Source organism: Falco cherrug, chromosome 6 (genome assembly GCF_023634085.1).
Source record: "Falco cherrug isolate bFalChe1 chromosome 6, bFalChe1.pri, whole genome shotgun sequence".
In the NCBI taxonomy this organism is placed as follows: domain Eukaryota; kingdom Metazoa; phylum Chordata; class Aves; order Falconiformes; family Falconidae; genus Falco; species Falco cherrug.
In genome coordinates this window covers 34902750-34921915 of record NC_073702.1, presented here as the reverse complement: position 1 = coordinate 34921915, position 19166 = coordinate 34902750, and the positions used below count along the sequence as shown (strand labels likewise).

General features: G+C 38.6%; 1 protein-coding gene across 4 annotated transcripts in view; it reads left to right on the top strand.

Moving 5' to 3' along the window:
- The window catches only part of LDAH (lipid droplet associated hydrolase), a 124634-nt gene that overhangs the window by 4910 nt on the left and 100558 nt on the right, over nt 1-19166 (top strand). For 3 of the 4 annotated variants that reach the window (XM_055713710.1, XM_055713709.1, XM_055713713.1), the window contains exon 2: nt 12002-12157. In XM_055713710.1, coding sequence (XP_055569685.1) covers nt 12002-12157 — 156 coding nt within the window. Of the gene's footprint in view, nt 1-7068; nt 7250-12001; nt 12158-19166 lie in introns of all 4 variants that reach the window. The other variant, XM_055713712.1, reaches the window with a different exon arrangement.

Here is a 19166-nt window from a genome sequence, read left to right as displayed (position 1 = left end):
TTGAAATAATAAAACGGGATGGAAAGAAAAAGTTTTGAATTCAGTGTGTATGTTATGCTAAGGGAGAACAACTAATGTGGAAATGTGGAATAAACATATCAAGAGGGGTAGTTACGTAGGGAGATTCATTTTGAACAGCACAGCGAAGGATGGAGGAAGCCTGATCAAGGACAGCATGATGCTAATTGGATTGGTGTATGTTCGTGGGGTATTTTTGCTTTGATATCTGTTTCTTGCTGGTATTCATTATGCTCTTTGAGCTTTGCCTTACTTAACAAGAATAAAGAAAGAATATTGCTTTCCATTGAGAGCACCATCTTATTCTCATAGGAGTAGAAAAAGAGTTATTTAACATAAGATGAAATATCAATTGCTTTTTACTGCTTTTGCTTGTTATTACTGCTGCTGAAAGATTGAAGTTTCTTGAAATGCTTAACTTTCATGTGCTGTGGTTTAAATGCATATGTAGGTTACTGCTACTTCAAATTCTTGCATTTTTGTGTTTCATGGAATGCTGTACAGATTACCTGTATGACTTAAATGGTTGCCCAATGGAAATGCGAGGCTTGTAGTTTTGTGATGTAGGAGAAAAAATAAGAGTATAGAACATATGGTTTCAGAGCCAAATAGTTCTTTGACTTTTTTTCCTTTGGAAAGGTGCAAAGTTCTTGTTTTCCCTAAAGATAGCAGGAATCAAAGGGCAAAGAAACATCATCTGTGTTTCATGAGCAAGCATTTTTTCCAAACCCTTAGATCATAAGTAAACCTATTTGCATCTGCATGTTTTCTCTCCCTCAATACCATTTTTAGTTTCTTCTTGTGCATGTGTCCTTGATTATCTGTTCTTTCACTTTTTTTGCAGTGTATTCTGCTATTTCTCCTATTGAAGCAGTATCCTGTTAAAGGTCATTGTCGTCTCTTTGCCCATGCAATTCACATACCTGTTCAATTTTTAAGATGTTCTGTTCTGGGTGGTGATACATGCTTGTAGGGGAATGAAGGCAGTGAGTTGATTGGCATTGATGGCATGCAGCTGTGGCCTTGCCTCAGAGGCAGTGGGTTGACATGGATGATGTGCAGCTGTAGCTTATTCCCACTAAGTGGTTAAATAGCCCAAGGATTGTGGGAGAGGGGGTCAGACAGAGGAGGAATAGTGTTGTCTGACCTCTGGAGGAAGGAGATACAGCACAGACAGTAGAATCTGACCAACAGTAAAGCCTTGTTGCAGTCTACTAGTTTGATTGTGCTGCAACACATGCTTAAGTTTGAAGGCCGCTAATCTTTCTTTCCTCTGTATCCAAAAAAGTGTGATGGGTTCTTGTTCATGAAGTATAACATTCCCACCTCTAACTTTGGTTTTAACCCAGTCTGTGATCATGGTGTTAACATCTCAGTTTTGCCCAGTGGCTCCCAAAATACTGGTGTTCAGCATCATCCACACTGAAATAACAATTAAAGAAATTGCATACTTTGTAGATTATACTGTATTTGTGACAATTTTCTCATGCTATCCATTCCAAATGGGGATTTATTTTCCTTTGATTTTCTAGTGTAGAATTCTTGCTTTTTGCTTGGTTTTCCTGCAGGCAGGTAAGAAAGTTTATTTACAAGATCCTTTTGACATGAGTCTGTTTTTTCTGTGAAATTTGCTGGTCAGAAGACACCTGGCATCGTTTTCTCCCCGGAAACCTTCTTTACCATTGTATTTCATTGTATTTCAGCCACAGCTTTCTGTATTCTCTAACATAGATATTCTGTTGTTACTTGACTGAGGTTTTGCTAACTTTTCAGTCTAATCTCAGAATATGTATTTAAAGTATGTTTATTATACGCACCTGTTATTTATGCCCACCACCTTCTGTTTATCCATCTGTGAGATTTCAGTTTTAAACTTCCCAAGATTTTCCTCTGGGTCCAATACTTCAATATTTGGAGGGAAAGCTGTCTTTCAAAGCCAATTCATTTGTCCAGTATTGCTTGAAAGTGTGTGCAAATGAACAAATTTTTCTTCCATTGGGAATAACCTGTTTCCCAAAATTCCATTTTCTGTTCTAGAAAATACACCATATTACACCAAATTAAACCATGCTATTTGTTTTCATGCAAATGAAGCCATCATTACTTCCTTCAGTGTGCTTGTTTCTTTAAGCAACAGATTTCTTATTTGTTTCTTTTCAGGTCATCAACATTATTAGCTTTATCTCAGGCTTGCATATTAACTGGAAAATGTGGGAGTTGCTAGGAGTATGGCTACCGCTTTCTTGTAATTTGTGGGATTCCCGACCTTGATAATACTTACGAAGTTACTTCAAGAAAAATCAAAACAAAACCAACTTGCACTCTTTTGGTCTCATTTTCATGTTGGTAGCTCTGAACAGTTCACCAACAGTTTGTGATGCTTTAGCTCTTTTGAAAAAGTGAAAATTACCATCTGGATGTGATTAAATAGATTGATAGGACATGATATGTAGGACCTCATCCACTGTATGCTGAAACGTGTTTGATAAAACATATTCCACTTTTAGAATGTCATGGTTTTTTTTCTTTTGAGTATATTTATACTTGCTGGTGTTACATGAAGCCTTGGGGAACCCTCAGCCATACTGGGGTAGCTTCTTGGGATTTGGTTATGCTTGCTCTGACTCCAGGGCTACATGTTTTTAACCGAGTGTTAAAGTCGCAATGACAAATGGAGGACCTTTTGATCTACCTAGTAACAAGGGACATGGACTCTGCTATTTGAGCACTGGGCAAGCATAACTGGGTGTTTGAGCTTTGCTAAAAGAGCATCAGCACAAACAAAAACTGAGTCTGTGATTGCCAAAGAAAAAAAAATTGACCAGACATAAAACTTAGTGTCTTGTTGCCAGAACTGCAATGAAACGTTGGATCTTCTTGCTGACTATGTTGAGTGCAGCAGACCGACAGCTGGTGCTTTCAAGCTTGGGACTGTTTTCATAGAGGTTGCCATTGTGACCAGTTCCCTTGGAAGTCTTTCATTTGCTGTTTCATCCTCTTGACAGTAGTCTGGAAATAAAGACCAAGAGAGTGCTGCAGTAGTTTTATTATGGTAATTAAGTAGAGCTCCATATTTATTTTTTTAGTCATTAGTACATGCTGAAATTTTTAAAGCCAAAACTCCGAGAGATGTAGAGATTGGTTAAAAGTTATGGTGGGCCTTCCTAATCCATTTCCTTAGGGTTTTGGCGACTCTCTCTGTTGAATAATTTTGTACCAGACCAATACAGACATGTATCATTGTGGGATCCGAAAGCGTTTTCGGATTTCTTGATTCCTTACCCCCAAAACTCTTTAATGTTGTCATACCACAGCAAAACACCTTGTTGGAACATCTGTTCCTGTTTTGAATCCACAAAATCTGGACCTTTCCAAGATAACACTTTTTTTTTATTATTTGAGTCCTATGCTGCTTTGCTGAAAAGCTGTCTCAGTAGATGGTTTTATAATGCTTGGCACTGATAAGGGACCACTTGTCCAGTACAAAATTGATACCCAGAAGTTATTTTCCCTGCTTTCCTTCCACCAGGACAGTATGTGCTTTCCTGGTGATTGCTACAAGGTAACAAGTAGTAACAAAATCCAAATTTTGTGATGATGCTGTATATCCAGTTCTTAAAACTAGATTTCTTCCTACTTGGGTCTATACACAGTCCCCTGTGTGGTGTCTGTAAAAGGTTTGGAAAGGAAAACTGATTCAAGTTTCCATTCTGCATTTTAGGTTTTTATCATTGCAGCTCTAAGCATGAGTAAGCTGTACCCCATTTCCACACATTTCACAGATATTTTTGCACAGTCGTTGGTGAAATTCTTTAAGCTCTCTTACTGCTTGAGGGAGGGGCATGGGGGGAATGACAGAGGAGCAAAACAAATTGAAAGTATCAGGTTGCTAAGTCATTAGGCGAAAATAAGGCCTCCTAGTTACTTCAGTTGTTTTAGACAAAAACATTTTGCTGCTCTGAACTGCCTTAGGTATACATGTTTGGATTTTATTGTGTTATTTCATATGAATAGATTGCTTTGTTTGTGTCCATAGTGTTAACTTTTTAGCTTTGCTCATTTTTAAAAACCTAACAGTTTTTATTTACTAATTCAGAACTAGTGTGGAAGGGACTATAGCAGGTCTTTGCCATCATATGACTTTGACAGAGACCTGTACTGTAAAGTACAGTGAAGAAATGTTCCAGTTTTATGTACTTCTGGCTGCTGCTGCTTTTCTTATACACAATTGGTCAAGATTTGTGACTGATGGCACAAAAGCTTGCGAAGTCTTTGACCTGTGTTTGCTGTAGAAAATCTGGCACGCTCTGTTTGTTTGTAGTTTGTCCAGAGGAATCCTTGATGAGATCCAAGCACCCTGTGTTCCCCTCTTCCTCCCCTTGTTCATCTTTGCAGGTTTTCTATCAGATTGGTCAGTCTGTCCCTCCTGCTTCTTGTTCTTAGCTATGAGCATGCTAGTTCCAGTCTACAAATCAAAGAGCATATGTCAGATCTGGATAATTATCTTCTGGGGATAATGTTGCAAAAATTGTTAGAACCTTAGCATAGCAGGCAGCTAAAGGAATCTTGCTTTCTGTTTTTCCAGTTATTCTTTTGCATTGAATATTGCAATTTTGAGTATTGGTATTGAATTCAATCACATTAACGCTAACCTGATTGGTGAGCCATTTTTTTAAGCTGGTACAGCTAATCCATGGAATAAATCTCCTTCAGTATCATATGTTTTTTGGGGGCTGACCTATTTTAGATTCTTTTTCTCTGACCTATGTACTTGGTCATTGTCATCCACTGTATTTATGAAGCCCTCTGCATTTGGTGAGGTACCAGAAAAATTGTCCGAGACCCTAGTTGCACCTCATGCTTTATCTTTTTCCAGTGTTTTAGGGCCACAACAATTGTAAACTGTTGATTTATAGAAAACTGGAGAAAATTTAGTCCATCCTTCTGTTCAGACCAAAATTATTTTGTCCAGCAGAGTCTTAAAACCCTTCAACAAAAGAGGTTCCACTGCCTTCCTGGCAATCTTCCATTGCCTTCCTAGCAATTTTTTTTTTTTTTTTTAAATGTCAGGACTGTCCAGGCACAACTTGTGGCTTTTGCCTCTTGTTTTACGATCTGCCGTTGCAAAGAAAAGTTTGGTTGTGCTGTCTTTGCAGATCTCTTTCAAATAGCTCAAGGTGCTATTTAATTACAGCTTGTCCTCTTCTTGGCAAAGCACAGTTCATGAAGCTTTTCCTTAGAGGTCATGTGCCCTAGGCTGCTCACCCTCTGGGTAGTCATCTACTTGACCCTCCCAAGTTTCCTTGTGTCCTTCTTGACCTTGTGGGGTGAACAAAACTGGGTCCAGTATTGCAGGTATGTATGTTCTCACTACTGCTGAATAGAAGAGTAACTTCCCTCAATCTTTTGGCAGCACTTCTTGAATTTATTTCGGTCTGACGCGTATTTGCCTTACTGTGTGGAGAGTGCGTTGTTGTCTTTCGGTTTGGCATCCATCGTGATAAACCTGTCTTTTTCAGCAGGGCTGTTACTCAGCCAGTTACTTCTGAGCTGCTTCTGAAGCATGGTTTCTGCTCCAGGTGCAGACTTCTGTGCTCTCCGCTGCTGAGCATCATAAGGGATTTGTTGGCCTAGTCCTTAAGGTTCTTAAGGAAACAACCCTCTGAATTGAAGCTCTGCTCTGGCTGTATCCACCATGCCAGACAATTTAGCATTATTTGCATTTTTTGTCTCATCCAAGTTTCTGATGAAAATGTTGAGCATTATAGGCTCCAGTGCTGACCCAAGATTACTTGACTTGTTTGACATTCAGATGACAGCTAGTAGTTGACTATCTCTTAAGCTTGTTCAGTTACTTTTCAAACTATGTGGGTCAGTTTATTCACCCTGTGTTTCCTTAGCCTGGAAAGGAGAATGCAATGGGAGACAGTGCCAGATGTCTTAAAAAGGCAATGTGTATTGCATCTATGTCTCTTCCTTCCATCTTGTAGCCAGGTGTTTCATCATTGAAGGCAATCACATTGCTTGAGCATAATTTGCCATTGGGAAGCTGGTTTCCTGTTCTGGATTAACATCTTTTCCTTTATTTGATTAGAAGAAGATATGCTGCTGTGATTTATTTTTTTTTTTTTTTTCCTGAGGACTCAGCTGAGACAAATCAGCTTATAGTGCCTTGGGAGCTCCTCCTTACCTTTCTTGATTGAAAATGGCAGTGGTTTTAGGTACTTCCCCCCCCCCCCCCCCCCCCCCCCGTCTCCACCCACCTGCCCTGGCCTAGCCATCAAGAGCTCCCCTGGTTTAATGAGTCTTTATTAAGCAGCAGCCTTGCAATTGCATCAACAAATCCTTTTGGCACTTTCTAGTTTATCTATTCTAGTCTTATGAATTTGCATACATCCAACTTCTGTAGGTCATCCCTAAGCTGTAGTCCAGCCCCTTTCTCAAACAGGACAAAGCAGGTGGGGTTGCTGAATGCATTGTCCACTCAAGCACTGAGTATCACCAAGGTTGGAGATTCTATGGCCTCTCTGAGCAACTTATTTCATTACTTAATAATCCTCTTTGTATGTGTGGGGAAACTTACTTGTCACTGGAATTTCCTTTGTTGCAACTGTTGACTCTTGGTCCTAGTCCTTTGGACATAAATCACGTGATTCAGTGTTCATATAATCAAATGGATTCTCTTCAATATGTTGATGTCTTGCTTGTGCTGAGGAGTCCAAAACCGGACAGTGCCCTCCAGATGGAGTCTCTCCAGTGCCAAGCACAGGCAGATAATGGTGTCCCGAAACTTGCTGGCTACTCCTGCTAACGTAGGCTTGTATACACTTGGCGTTCATGGTTGCAAGGGCATGCTACTGACTCATTTCCAACTTGCTATCCAGTAGTGTCTTTTTTGCAAGGCCAGCTTCCTAGCCTTCAAGTCCCCAGCCTTAAGTTCTCAAGGTTGTTACAACACAGTAACCAATGTGTTGCTGCATTGGGTTACTGAACTCTAGGTGCAGGACTTCTCACTTGCCCTTGGATTTCATGTGGTTCCTGTTTTTCCAGCTTGTCAAGGTCCATTTGGATAGCAGCCCAGCCCACCAGTGTTTCAGTTGATGTCTTACTCCCCTCTGAAACTGGTATTATGCACGAACCATCTGAGAGTGCGTACTGTCCCATTGTCCAGGTTTTTAATGAAGACATTGAACAGTACTGGCCCAATACTGATCCTTGAAGGACATTGCTGGTAAGTTAGCGGGGGTTTTTGTGTTCTGGTTTTTGTGTGTGAATGGAAAAAGAAAAAACCCAAACATCTTCCTTTTTTCCCCCCTAAGAGCACCTTATAGTCCCCTTAGTCCACATCTCGCCAGTTTAAGAATAAGAATACTATGGGAGATGCTGTAAAAAGCCTTGCTGGAGAAGTGAAGCTAAACAGCAGTTAGTGTTCTCACCTCATCCACTGAGCCATTCATCTAATCGGAGAAGGCAGTGAGGTTATTCGAGCATGATGTGCCCTCACTAGATCCATGCAAGGTGTGCTCCAGGTTGCTTTCATGTGCTTGGGTACAACTTCGCAGGGGATTTTCTGTGGTGTAGACTTCTGAGAACTGAGATGAGGCTGACTGGCCTTGCACACTTCATCTTGAACACGGTTCACGATGGTTGCCTTTTTGTGGTTTTCAGGCGCTTCCCCTCAGTTCCTGTGACATACCAAAAAGGACAGAGAGTGACCTCACAGTAACCCTGCATGGGCACCGTGGGATGTATTTCTTACGGCTTTGTGGAATATCATATGTTAAATCTGCTTCAGTGATCCTTTCTCACTGTTTCATGCAGCTTACCTTTTTCCTTTGATTACCATTGCATCTCTTGCTTCAGCATCATTTTTTCAGATCAGGTACACCAACCTGTTTGTCCTGTCCTGTGACTGGGTATTTTGTAGGCTAGGTATCAGTCAACTTACTCTGGTTACATTATGTGGTGCTAGACAGAGTTTGTCTTTCATTAAACACTGTTTTGGATGCAGATCACAGATTTTGTTATTCCCAAGTTATCTTTCAAATAAAATGTCAAGCCCAAGTAATAGTGTAGGATGGAGCCATTAATATGCTGTCAGGACAGTTGTGTAAATAATTAAGCACAATGTGTGTAAAGGAGACAGGTTTACTGTCAGCATTTTACTTTGGAGTCAGTTGAATCAAAGATGGATATGAAGAGATCTAGTCATATGGCAGAAGTAATCTGCTGTTTGTGGCTAACAATTTCCAAATATTCTTATCTGAAACAATGACAGGTAGGTGGAGTGCGGATCAGTAGTAAGACACCTAAATACACATTTCGGTTTGTAAGTGCAAGTGTACATCTAAGTTCTCATTGTAGGCTTTGCTAGCTGGGGGATGGTTTGTCTCATCCTGAGGTAGAAACCTAGTGGCTGTTCCCATGGTTCTTCACCGATCAGTCCATATACTGTCATGCAGATCTTAGCATTTTGCAATTTGCTTTCGGGCAGACACCTACATTAAGGGTGTGTTAATCTAGTGCTAAAGCCCTACCCTTTAAGTCAAAGCAGATTTATGTATCCTAGCAGAAGTTTCATTACTAGATTAAGTACTGTTGACAGAAGCTGTCTTTTCTTGTAGTGTTTTTCCATGTATGTTTAGAGAGTTTATGGGCAGGGGCTGGAGAGAAGAAAGAAAATATTGCATTGGGATGCAGTTAGTCCTCATTTCCTACATAGTTACATCTTTCTTTCGCTCAATTATTTTCCTCTGTGATGACTACTGTGAAACTCCCACCAGTCAGGTTTGTGGTTATGTCCTCTTAGCTTTCTTAAAGCTGCGGTGCAAACTGTGCCCTCTCTGCCAGCTGCCTAAGCTGGAAGGAGTCTAATCTCTAAAGACCTCTGTCCATTAAATGTGTTTTGAAATAGATAGGTCGTTTTAAGAGATTTCTAGGGGAAACAGGCAATTCATGCCAAAGATAGATGCCTATAATGGAGATGCTGTTCTTCAAAGCTTCATTTCTGAAGAGGAAAGGAGATCCAGAGGGTATTTTTGGGTACTGCTGATTTAATCTTAAAACAGGTCCGAGTAATATACTAGGAATTTATCTGTCTTCTCTCTGGTTTTCTATTCACTCGATTTCTGTAACTAAAGGGCATAAAGTTACACATTAAAATCCTAAAAATAAATAAAGAAAAATCCCTCAGATATTATGTAGAGTTAATCCTAGGAAACCTTTTGGGATTGTCTCAGGTGGGCAGTTTTTCAGAAAACCTTTTCTCTAGTGTGCGGTCTTGTTTTAGGTACTGCAGCAGTGTGCATACTAGAAATTAGAAGTGAAGTTAAAAACTGGACCAAAGCTACTGCAAGAGTCTGTGTGAACCTGAAAAGCCTGCCATTCCAGTCCAAAACATATTGCTGAGCTTCTTTTTTATTGTTGCTTGCTTTATGACCTTATGTTGCAAATGCTGTTTGAGAGTGAAGAGTTGTCAGTGGGATTTCCGTTTGGAGATGTCCAGTGAAATCAATTCAAAATGAAACTTTACAACTGATTTTAAAGTTTATGATCAGAAATTTTGTATAAAATCTACTTTCTTGGATAAGGACTTGTAACTTTTGCTTTTTGGCTTGTAAACACCTCAGAAAAGGGATGACAAGGTTACTGTTTAGTTGCTGATGTAACTGGAACCACTTTGAATAGTGCAGCAATAAAAGCAGGAATAATGCATTTAAAAATATACCTTATTATAGTTGAACAAAATTAATTTTTGTTGTTCAACAAAATATGCCTCAATTACTTATGTTCCAGCCACTCTAAGTTAAAGATGACAACATGGTGAATAATGAAGTAGTAAAGATGTCTCCTTTGGCATTAAATGAACTTTTTTATTTGGGGGGGGGAAGGGGGGACAGAGGGAAGTTTCATCCAGAGACTTGTGCTGTAGTTTAAAGTATTAAGCAACGCTTCTTCCTTCCCTTCAGTAGCATTTTCTGTTTGTATTCTACTCATTTTTTTCATGGTGGTACTTGTTAATTCAAAATAAAACATATCTCTTCTGCATTGCCTGTTGTTTAACTTAACCTTTCAAAATTTCAGATTAAAACTGGGGGAAGTAAGGAAATGTTGCTTCTACAAGTGTACTTTTAAAATGTAGTCAGGTGTCATTATCTACAGTTTCATTTGGATCAGTTCCTTTCAAATTGTGTAACACTGAGAATTTTCTGGTGACAGTGAAGGTAATGCCTTCCACCTCATGGTCCTGCAAAGTCTGTAGATCGTAGGTGTCAGTTTACACACCTAAAATGTCACAAACTGACTAGGAAATAGAATTTGGATACTTGTACACAAAAATGAATGGCCCTTTTTCACTAAGCAAAAACATTTGAAAGGCCTAATGTTATCCTTAACTAGATATTTTTGATGTTTTAAAGGTCATGGTGGTATGCAGCAATATCCAGTTTCATTGTAATGGGTTTTTTGTTGTTGTATCTTCTTTGACCATAGTCTCATTTTGTTTGAATTTATCCTAATTCCATGTGCTGATGGATTACTGCTATATAAGTTATATATGAAATAGTGGCTTTTGAACTCAAGAAGGATCATCAGCTGAAATAGCATTAAAGGTGGCTGTACTTTTGTCTGTTAATTTCAAAATGAAGCCTACCAAAAAGTTTTCCCGCACTGGCTGCGTGTGAAGTCTTTGAGAGTTCCTTTTGGGAATTGCTAGCCTATAATCTTGGGATTTTTTTGTGTACTTTCTAATTACAATTTTTTCATTGTATATACTAGGTAGAGACACTAAAGTCTGATATTTTAGGTTATTTATTAGACTTAATCTTTGGGGTTTTTTTCCTGGTGTGTGAATTGAATTACAATGTAATTAGATTGGATACAGTTAAATTGGACAGCCTTTCCCATTATACCTAGTCATGTATTGGATAAAGAATGCATAGTCATTCCTGTAATAATTCAACAAGTTTTTCAAGTCTAAGCCGTAGCTGTTGCTTCAGAAGCCTGAAATGTGGTTCTTAAAAGATTAGAAATACTCTGTAGAGCTGAAATAGCCCTTGAAGTTGACATAGACAGCTTTGTGGACTGATCTCTGTTCTAAGTGATGCTCGTGTGTGATACTATTCCAACAAGGGCAGGCTTCCTGTCCTGCATTTGGTAACTGCACTTGTTGTTGCAAATGGTAGAATGGTTATTTTGGCAGATGCTTGTCTATGTTGGTGTTCATCTTGATGACATTCTAATTCATAAGTAGTCACTTGATGAAGTAGCTTTTTTACTGAAGGAAACATATGGGAGTTTGGTCAGTCAGCCAGTTTCAGCATGATAGCCTAATAATGTTTCCATATGTGATAAATACATGAACCGATGAACATGCCTTTATTTGGCAGCATAGTTTTATTTTCCATCACTGCATGCAGGTAACCAGGTAATCTAAAAAAATTTACAAAGGTGAATGTAAATATTTGCCTGAATTCATCAAAACTTGATTAGCTTTAACTGACAAAGCCTCCTTTAATCCTTTCAAAATTTCTGGAGAACTGAGTGATGCTCTGCTCCCATAGTTAAAGCACACAGAACTTGCAAAGACATCCATGCAGTAGTTCTGTTTGGTGTTTTTTCTTTCGTTTGCCTTCAAGTAGGTTTCAGCTGAACCTTTTCAGTGGGTGATATGAGTAAGAAATGATAATTATTTTTGTTTTTACTTTAAGGTAGAGTAGATCTTGCTGTGTAATTCATCACCATATATTCCTGTGGCAGAAACTGAAAGAAGCTTTCTTTAATATAATAGTAACATGCATCAATTACTGTCACCTATTCAAACATCAAATACTGAATTGGGCCTCTGTTTACTGGAGATGACAGCTGTTTGGGGAAACTAGTTTGGGTTTGTTTGCAGTTAGTCTATGGGAAGGTATAAAAGCAAAGAGCCAGTTATGTAAATATTTGCTGATCTGTTACAATAGTATCTTATTCTGTCTAACAGCAAACAAGAGGTCAGCAGAAGAGCCAATCCCATTACATGAAGAATTCATCTACTGTTGTGGAGCTGCTACCCATGTCTTAAAGTGTGGGCCTTGGAAAGACCTCTCAAAAGATGAAAGCAAAAATCTACCCAGGCTCTTATTCATGATTATTCCCGGTAAGGGTCATCTTTTGTTTAACTCTAGAAGTGCAATGATTGGAAATTTGTTCAATTTCAGGTCTCACTAGGTAAGTGGTAGAATTTGATCTGTGCATATGGCAAAAAAATCAGTAGTATTTCAGTGGTGAAATTTCTTTGTTATATTTGATTACTACTGTTATCTATAGTTGTAACTGTGCAGTAAGGTAAAACAGAAATTAGGATGTCTCACTTAGTTACTCTGTGGTGGTGGTTTGCTGACAACATTACAGGTAGTTTTTGGTTTTTTCCATTGCTCTCCTTTTATTTATTTCTTGCACATTGAAGTACTGTAATGTCAGCTGTGTGCCAACTGAAAGATGGAAGTTACAGTATTTGAGGGAAAATTCTGTATCCAGTAGATTTTTAAAGTTGAGTGTGCTATTTTTAATAGTAAATTATTTTTACGTTAGAATGCATTGAATAGTTCTCAGTTATATTTAAATCTGTTCATCCTAAAATGAAAGGTATAGATTTTCATTTACCATATGTTAACATTAACAGATAAGTCCTAAATTCATCTGAATTCATTAAATTCTGCTAGTGAACTGTAGGAATTTGGACAATAGCAGAAGTAGAGCTTGAGCCCACTCACTTTCACTGCCTTAAGAGTTTGCAGATTTTTTTTTAATGCTTCCTACTATCTGAATGTCTTGAATACTATTGTTACTTCCCCAAGAATTAGTGGTGTAAATAATGAGGCTTCTGATTATCCACATCTTTGGTTTACTGTTTCTGTAAGAGTATACTCTGTTGCTGTTTATGGGCCAGCATGCAGGTTGGACCTTAGCAGTGAAAGAGAGCGCAGGTTCCTTTTTGCAGTATTTTTGCAAGGTTTTAGAAGCCCTGTGGAATATTTTATGTTAGTTTCTTTGGGCACAATGATTTTATGCCCTTGCCTCCTGGAGTTGAATAGTGTAGCTTGTAACTCAGTGACAGTAAAGTTTAAATTCTTCCCTTAACTGAAAAGAAGAAATAAGCTTCCTATGATTATATCTTGTTACTGTTTCATGGGAACAACTTTTTAAGCCAGATACTGCATAGTGTAACTCTTCTTAGTAAAAGACTGACTGTAGATACCCAGATTCTCAAACAGTTTGCCAGAGGTGCAAGCCTGATTTGATGCTTTTCAGTTGCCGCTTTCTTCCAGTTAAGGCATTTCTGGAAGGCTTAAGTGAACAGCTAAGTGTTTATTTCCCCCCAAGTTCTAGAGCCTTCATCTGTCTTCAGGTTGTGATACCCTTGTGTTTGGGTTGGTAGTAGAGCCTATAACTAGGGTAAATCTGCAAAGCTAAGAGCACAAAAGTTGAACATTAGCGTCCAAGGCAAGGTACCTCTGCAAGACATGTAAGTTAATTCTGCTCAAAATATTTTCTGGGCTGTGTATTCATCACAGGAAACTTTGTCATGCAAGAAAATACAGTGACAGTGGCAGGGCTACAGGGAGCTTATTTCCTGCTGAACAACTCTGTGAAGACTTCTTAATAACATCTTACTTTAACTAGATAGGTATCCAGAAATAGACATCAGTGAAATGTTCAGAGTGCTTCTATCGTGGTTGGCAAGCTTTTGTGAGGAACTGATTTATGGTTTTTCTCTTATTTCAGAATTATGTTGGTAACAAACTGGAAGCTGTCTTAATGAGGAAACAATTGAAAAATGCAGCAACCACAATAATGCTGTCTTCATTTTAGATATCCAAATTCAGTAGTGAATCAAGTTACCCAAGCTCCTTGCTATAGCTGGCAGGGAGCTGACTAGGACCTGGCATAACGTAATGCAGTTTTGCTTCTCATAAATCAGATGTTTTTTTTCTTACTGGTATATACCTTGTTTTTAGCCTTCAAGGGAGTTTCTGTCTGCCAACACAAAAAACACGGCCTTAGGAGAAATCCGGACATTTGGGTCATCTGGCAACATGTTCGTGTACCTAAAGAGTTAGGATTAGCATTCCCTTCATGCTTTTGTAACTTTCCAAGTAATGAAAAGTGGAGTCCTTGTGGAATCCAGCAATTTTCACACTTGAAAGGCATGTATCCCTAGCTGAGATTCTTTATGGAATGAAATAAAGAGGGGCAAAGGGATGCTTGGTACAAGTCAAGGAAAAAAACATCCAGACAGGGCAACTCACTGTCAGAAAGAAGAGTCTCTGAAAGTGGTTAGTCCTACTGCATGTGATACATTGGTCTGCATATTGAACTGCTCTGGTACGTACTGTTCCAGTCTTAATGAATTTCATGCATATGATTTTGTTTATATGTAATCAAAAAAAATGAGGTTGAAGGTGGGTATAGAAGAGAAAGATGATAACATTCTAAGTTTGTGCTGGAATCAAATCGTTGCAAGAGATTTGAGAGAAAGTCCTGTGTACTTATTTTCTTTTTTTTTTTTAGTCAGATTTCTTCATAACGGGGAGGGTTTCTTTTTGGTCTGACTTTATTATTATTTTTTTATTTAAAAAAAAAAAAAAAGGAGGGAGAGGGAGGAAGCTGACTCCAAAACATTCTTCTACTCTGAAATCAGTGGCAGAATTCCCATTGACTTTAAATGAGGCAGGATTCTGCCTCCTGAGGACTGGTAGCTCACTGTGCTTGAAGTAGTTGGAATACAGAACATGCAGCAGAGTTCAATCTCATTTAACTACAACAAGCTAGTGGTTTTATTGATGGCAGTCTGTGTAAACTTATAATTTTAATAATGTTTTACTATATTAGTTGAAATGTTTAATTCACTTTTTTGTTCCGTAACATTTTTTCCCTGTGTAAGCAAAACCTCTGTATAGGAGTAATAATGTGTTTACTGAAGTAATTACTGTGTGAAAGGCCCAGTATTTCCTTAGTCTAGAATATACGCATATACTTGTTTGCCTTTCTTAACATGAATTCTTTTCTGTTAAAATCGATGAGTTTTACTCATAAGAGTAAAATTAAAAGTGTACAGTTGAAGGATCAGTTCCATGGTTTTCTGGAAATGTAGGTGTTGGGGAAAGGACAGGAATTACTTTTCCTCTTGTGTCATAAAGGTCTGTTTACCCTTTTGCAATGTTTGTTTAGTGTAAATAACAGTGAAGTATAAAATCTACTGCAGCAACATCTAACATTGCTTGGGTTCATTGAAAACCAGGATCCACCAAGTGTTACAGAATATTCTTTACTGTTTTAAGAGTATCTGTCTATTTGTGTCTGTGTATTTATGAAAACATTTAACTCTGTAAATAAATACAGTACAAACTTTAAAACCACCGTGCTGTTTAGCTCATGAAGTTTCACTGTTCATCAAGTTTGTCTTGCATTTCATTGCAGGACTGCATTGCAATACCTTCATTCCAGGCTTCGTAATTTTTGTTATTATTTCTGTAAACTAGGCAATTTTGTTATTTGAATCTTGTACTTAAAAAGCTTAAGTTCACAGTCAGTAATGTATAATGTAAATAACATTTGTTGTGGTAAAGCATGCTACGCAAGTTTAATGTGCAGAAATAATTTCAGAATTCTGTTCTTTGGCATGCATGCAGAGTATTACCTACACTTGCCAAGTTTCTTGATCTGCCTGCTTGCAGTTGGATTGCTCCTGGGTTATTGGATCATCTTACTGTTTTACCAGTTCATGAAGTGAATTGGTGATGTTTAAGGCCTATGAGAACTTAAGCAGACACTTTTTTTTAATTACAAAGTTTTAATACCCTGAGCCAGTCCTCTGAGTTGGAGAGTTGCTTGTGGTGTTCTGCACAACAGTAAGTGAGGGCTTGAATTCTGACCACCTAGGAGCAGTAACATGTACTTGCATCAAGACTGTTGTCACTTGAAGACTACTTAACTGTTTGTCAGCAGTGAAAACAGTGCAAACAATTTGCCTGGATTATGACAGATCTTTAAGGTATTCTCCCTTGAAGTGAGACTTCCTCTTAAAGTCTTTGAAGTTCTATTTTTGACTGTAATGTAGAGACTCTGAAAAGGTTTCAATAAATTACGAGGCTTTGTCTTCATCTGATGTTTTGATATTTAACAATCATCCCTCTCAATTTGCATAAGAAAAGTTACATCAGGAATCACCATGTAATAATACTACGCACTAAGACTAATTGTATAACCCTGAACCTTGGTTCCTTTATTTTGGGTTTGGGGTTTTTTTTTTTTGGGGGGGGGGGGGGGGGCATGGCGTGGTTGGCTCCCACTAAAACGGTGGGGTTTTTTTAAGCTGTTAATCATTTACTTAGCTCAGCAGTTGCTGGAATTAGTAGCTCTTCAGAGGTCTACTGTCACCATGAGACGAAGGGGTTTGCGTAATAATAAAAGAATCTATTTCCTCATTCTACAAGCTGTGTAAAGCTTGTTTATTCCAATTGTCTTCAGTTTGGTTTTAGAATGTGCTTTAATTTATGTGATTAAATGTCCTTGTTGGTACGTAATCTGTGTGTTTGTCTACATCAAGTATTTGTCTACAAGAACTGCATTGGCTCTAGTAAAGACATAGTGTTGGCAGATTAAGTTGCAGCATGGAGCTTCTGGCAACCTTGGCCAGAATGTAATCCAGAGACCTGTATGTGACTCTTGGTACTTAATGTGTAATTAAATCAATTAAAAAAAAGACAGATCAGAACTGTTTTATGTGAGGCAAAATCTGATTTTGGTGTAGAGACCACTGAGCTACTCAAGGAAGGTACTTCCATCCTCTCAGAAACTACTTTTTAAGTGGGCAGCCAGTATCTCCTCCCCCAGGGCACAGTGCTGTTCACCATTTGCCTTTGGAATACAACTGGAGGAAGGGGAATGCTGCTGGCAATAGACAGCCAGGTGAAGAGGAAAGATGACCTTTTACCTCCTGAGCAAGGGGACTTCTGGGTTATGTTCTGCTCCATACAGTTTGTGCTCACAGTCACTGAATGAGCTTCAGCAACCATTCTATAAACAGAGTCAAGAACCTGTTCCTTCTGAATCTATTAGACAGTAAAAGCTGCATTTTTCCTCCTTTGGGTTTTGTGGTTTGGGGTTTTTTTTTGACTGATTAGTGTCAGCGCATCAGTAGTAGGAAAAAATGTTTGTCCAACCTCACCTCATCTTTTACCTCTGTAGTTTTGTCACTATCAGCCTGGTTATGAGAGCTCTCCTGTGGTTTGGTTTGGTTGTGTTTTGGTTTTGGGGTTTTTTTGTTTGGTTGGGTTTTGGTTTAGTTTTGGGAGGGGTGTGTGTTTGTGTTTTTTGTAGGGTCAGGCTAGGTCCACGTCACCTCATTCAGAAAGGCACTCTAAGGTCCAATTCCATCCAGCCTAATATAAAACACCTAATTAAGGTGCTAAAGTAAGGAGCGTAAGTTCCGGGGTACTTTGTTTAATCAGTAACTAGGGATGAGCACTACCATGAGCGTGTTTGCCTACTGAGAGGTTAGGTTGCCTTGAGATGTTCTGAAGTCTGTGGAGATAATCAAAACTTGACTGGGTGCATACCTGGGCAACCTGCCCTAGCTGACCTTGCATGAGCACAGGGTGGGCTGGGAGATAGATCTCTGGAGATCCCTTCTGACTTCAGTGATCCTTCAAATGTGACCCAGGGACGGGGCAGCCAGGCTCCTTGTCCAGGTGTGGATTCTGATCTGGAATTTTGTGGTGCCTTCAAAAGGTAGTAAAGATAAGTACATGGATAATCTTAGATAAGTATTTGATTAGAATTAGCCACTCTTGAAAGCTATAATTTAAGGTACCTTCTCCTTGCCTTTACAGCCATACTGAATAGCATGTGCCTTATCACTGGAATTGGGTTTGTTGAGTGCTGGGAACCAAACAGAATTAAAAATTGGTAAGGAATAAAGAATGGTACTTAAACGTGGCATGGAAAGACTATGCCAGAAGAGGGAGCTGTTTTAAAGAGTAGGAAAAAATAGAGTGTTTTTTTGAAAGTTTACTGCTGTAATAGCCAGCTATACCATTTACCAGCAGACTTGAAGCTCTCATCTGAATGCATAGGTAAGCACTGACTGTTTCTCTACTGTATGTGTATCACAAAAAGTTAGTAGTTCTTGTAAGATTGTTCATGTGACTGTGATTCATCAGTTACATTGGTTGTTGAGGATCATAAAAATGTCTTGTACTTGCTTTAGGAGGACTGAAATACAGGAAGTCCACCCAGAATGTAGAGACTGTAAGGATTAGAGTGCTGGGGCTTCCATTCCCAGCCTTTCCACTGGGTTACTTTTCAATAGATGGCTAGTAGTCCTTGCAAATTGTGTACTAAATCACCAAATAAACCATCAAATTTGCAAAATTTATATTATCAATCACCTGTGTCTCTAAGCTAGCATTGTTACAATCAGCTAACACTAAGTAAATAAATGAACAATAAAAGCACAGCTGCATGGAGTGAGACATCAAATGCTTCCTCTCCTGGAATGTTTAAGTCATTGACCAACTCAATGGGCAACTCCACTCTTACTGATTGTGTGGATTTCTTGTACCAGGATGTATATCATCTTGTGATGTACAGCAGTAAATATCCAAATGACATTAAGGAAGAATAACTAATCATATTTAAGTACATCAGGTCTTTCTTAAAGGAATCGTTCATTTAACTTTGGATTCTGATGGTTTGAGTTAAGTAATGTTTTCAGATGCAATGAGAATTTTTAGAAGAAAGCCATAGAGTAACTGCATTGGTGCTAATGTTGAAATAAGCTATACAGGACTCCTGTTTACACACTAACTTGCACTTCATTTTGCCTAATTCTGTATCACATAGTTTTGATGACCTAAAGCTGAGGCAGAAAAGCTGTTTCCTGTGTGAATGTATATTTGCTGTCATATTAACACTGTGCTTTATGTATTTATCTTTACTTCTACTAGTGTAAGATATAAGTTGCATAGGTTCTATTATCTTTGCTTATTTTGACCATACCTTCAATGCTGCTATTGTCCATCCTCAGCTGAAGCATTGGAGGAGAGAAGGGAAATTTAGGTTTTGAACGGTAAAGATGGTGTTATTTAACACACCTAGTCAAA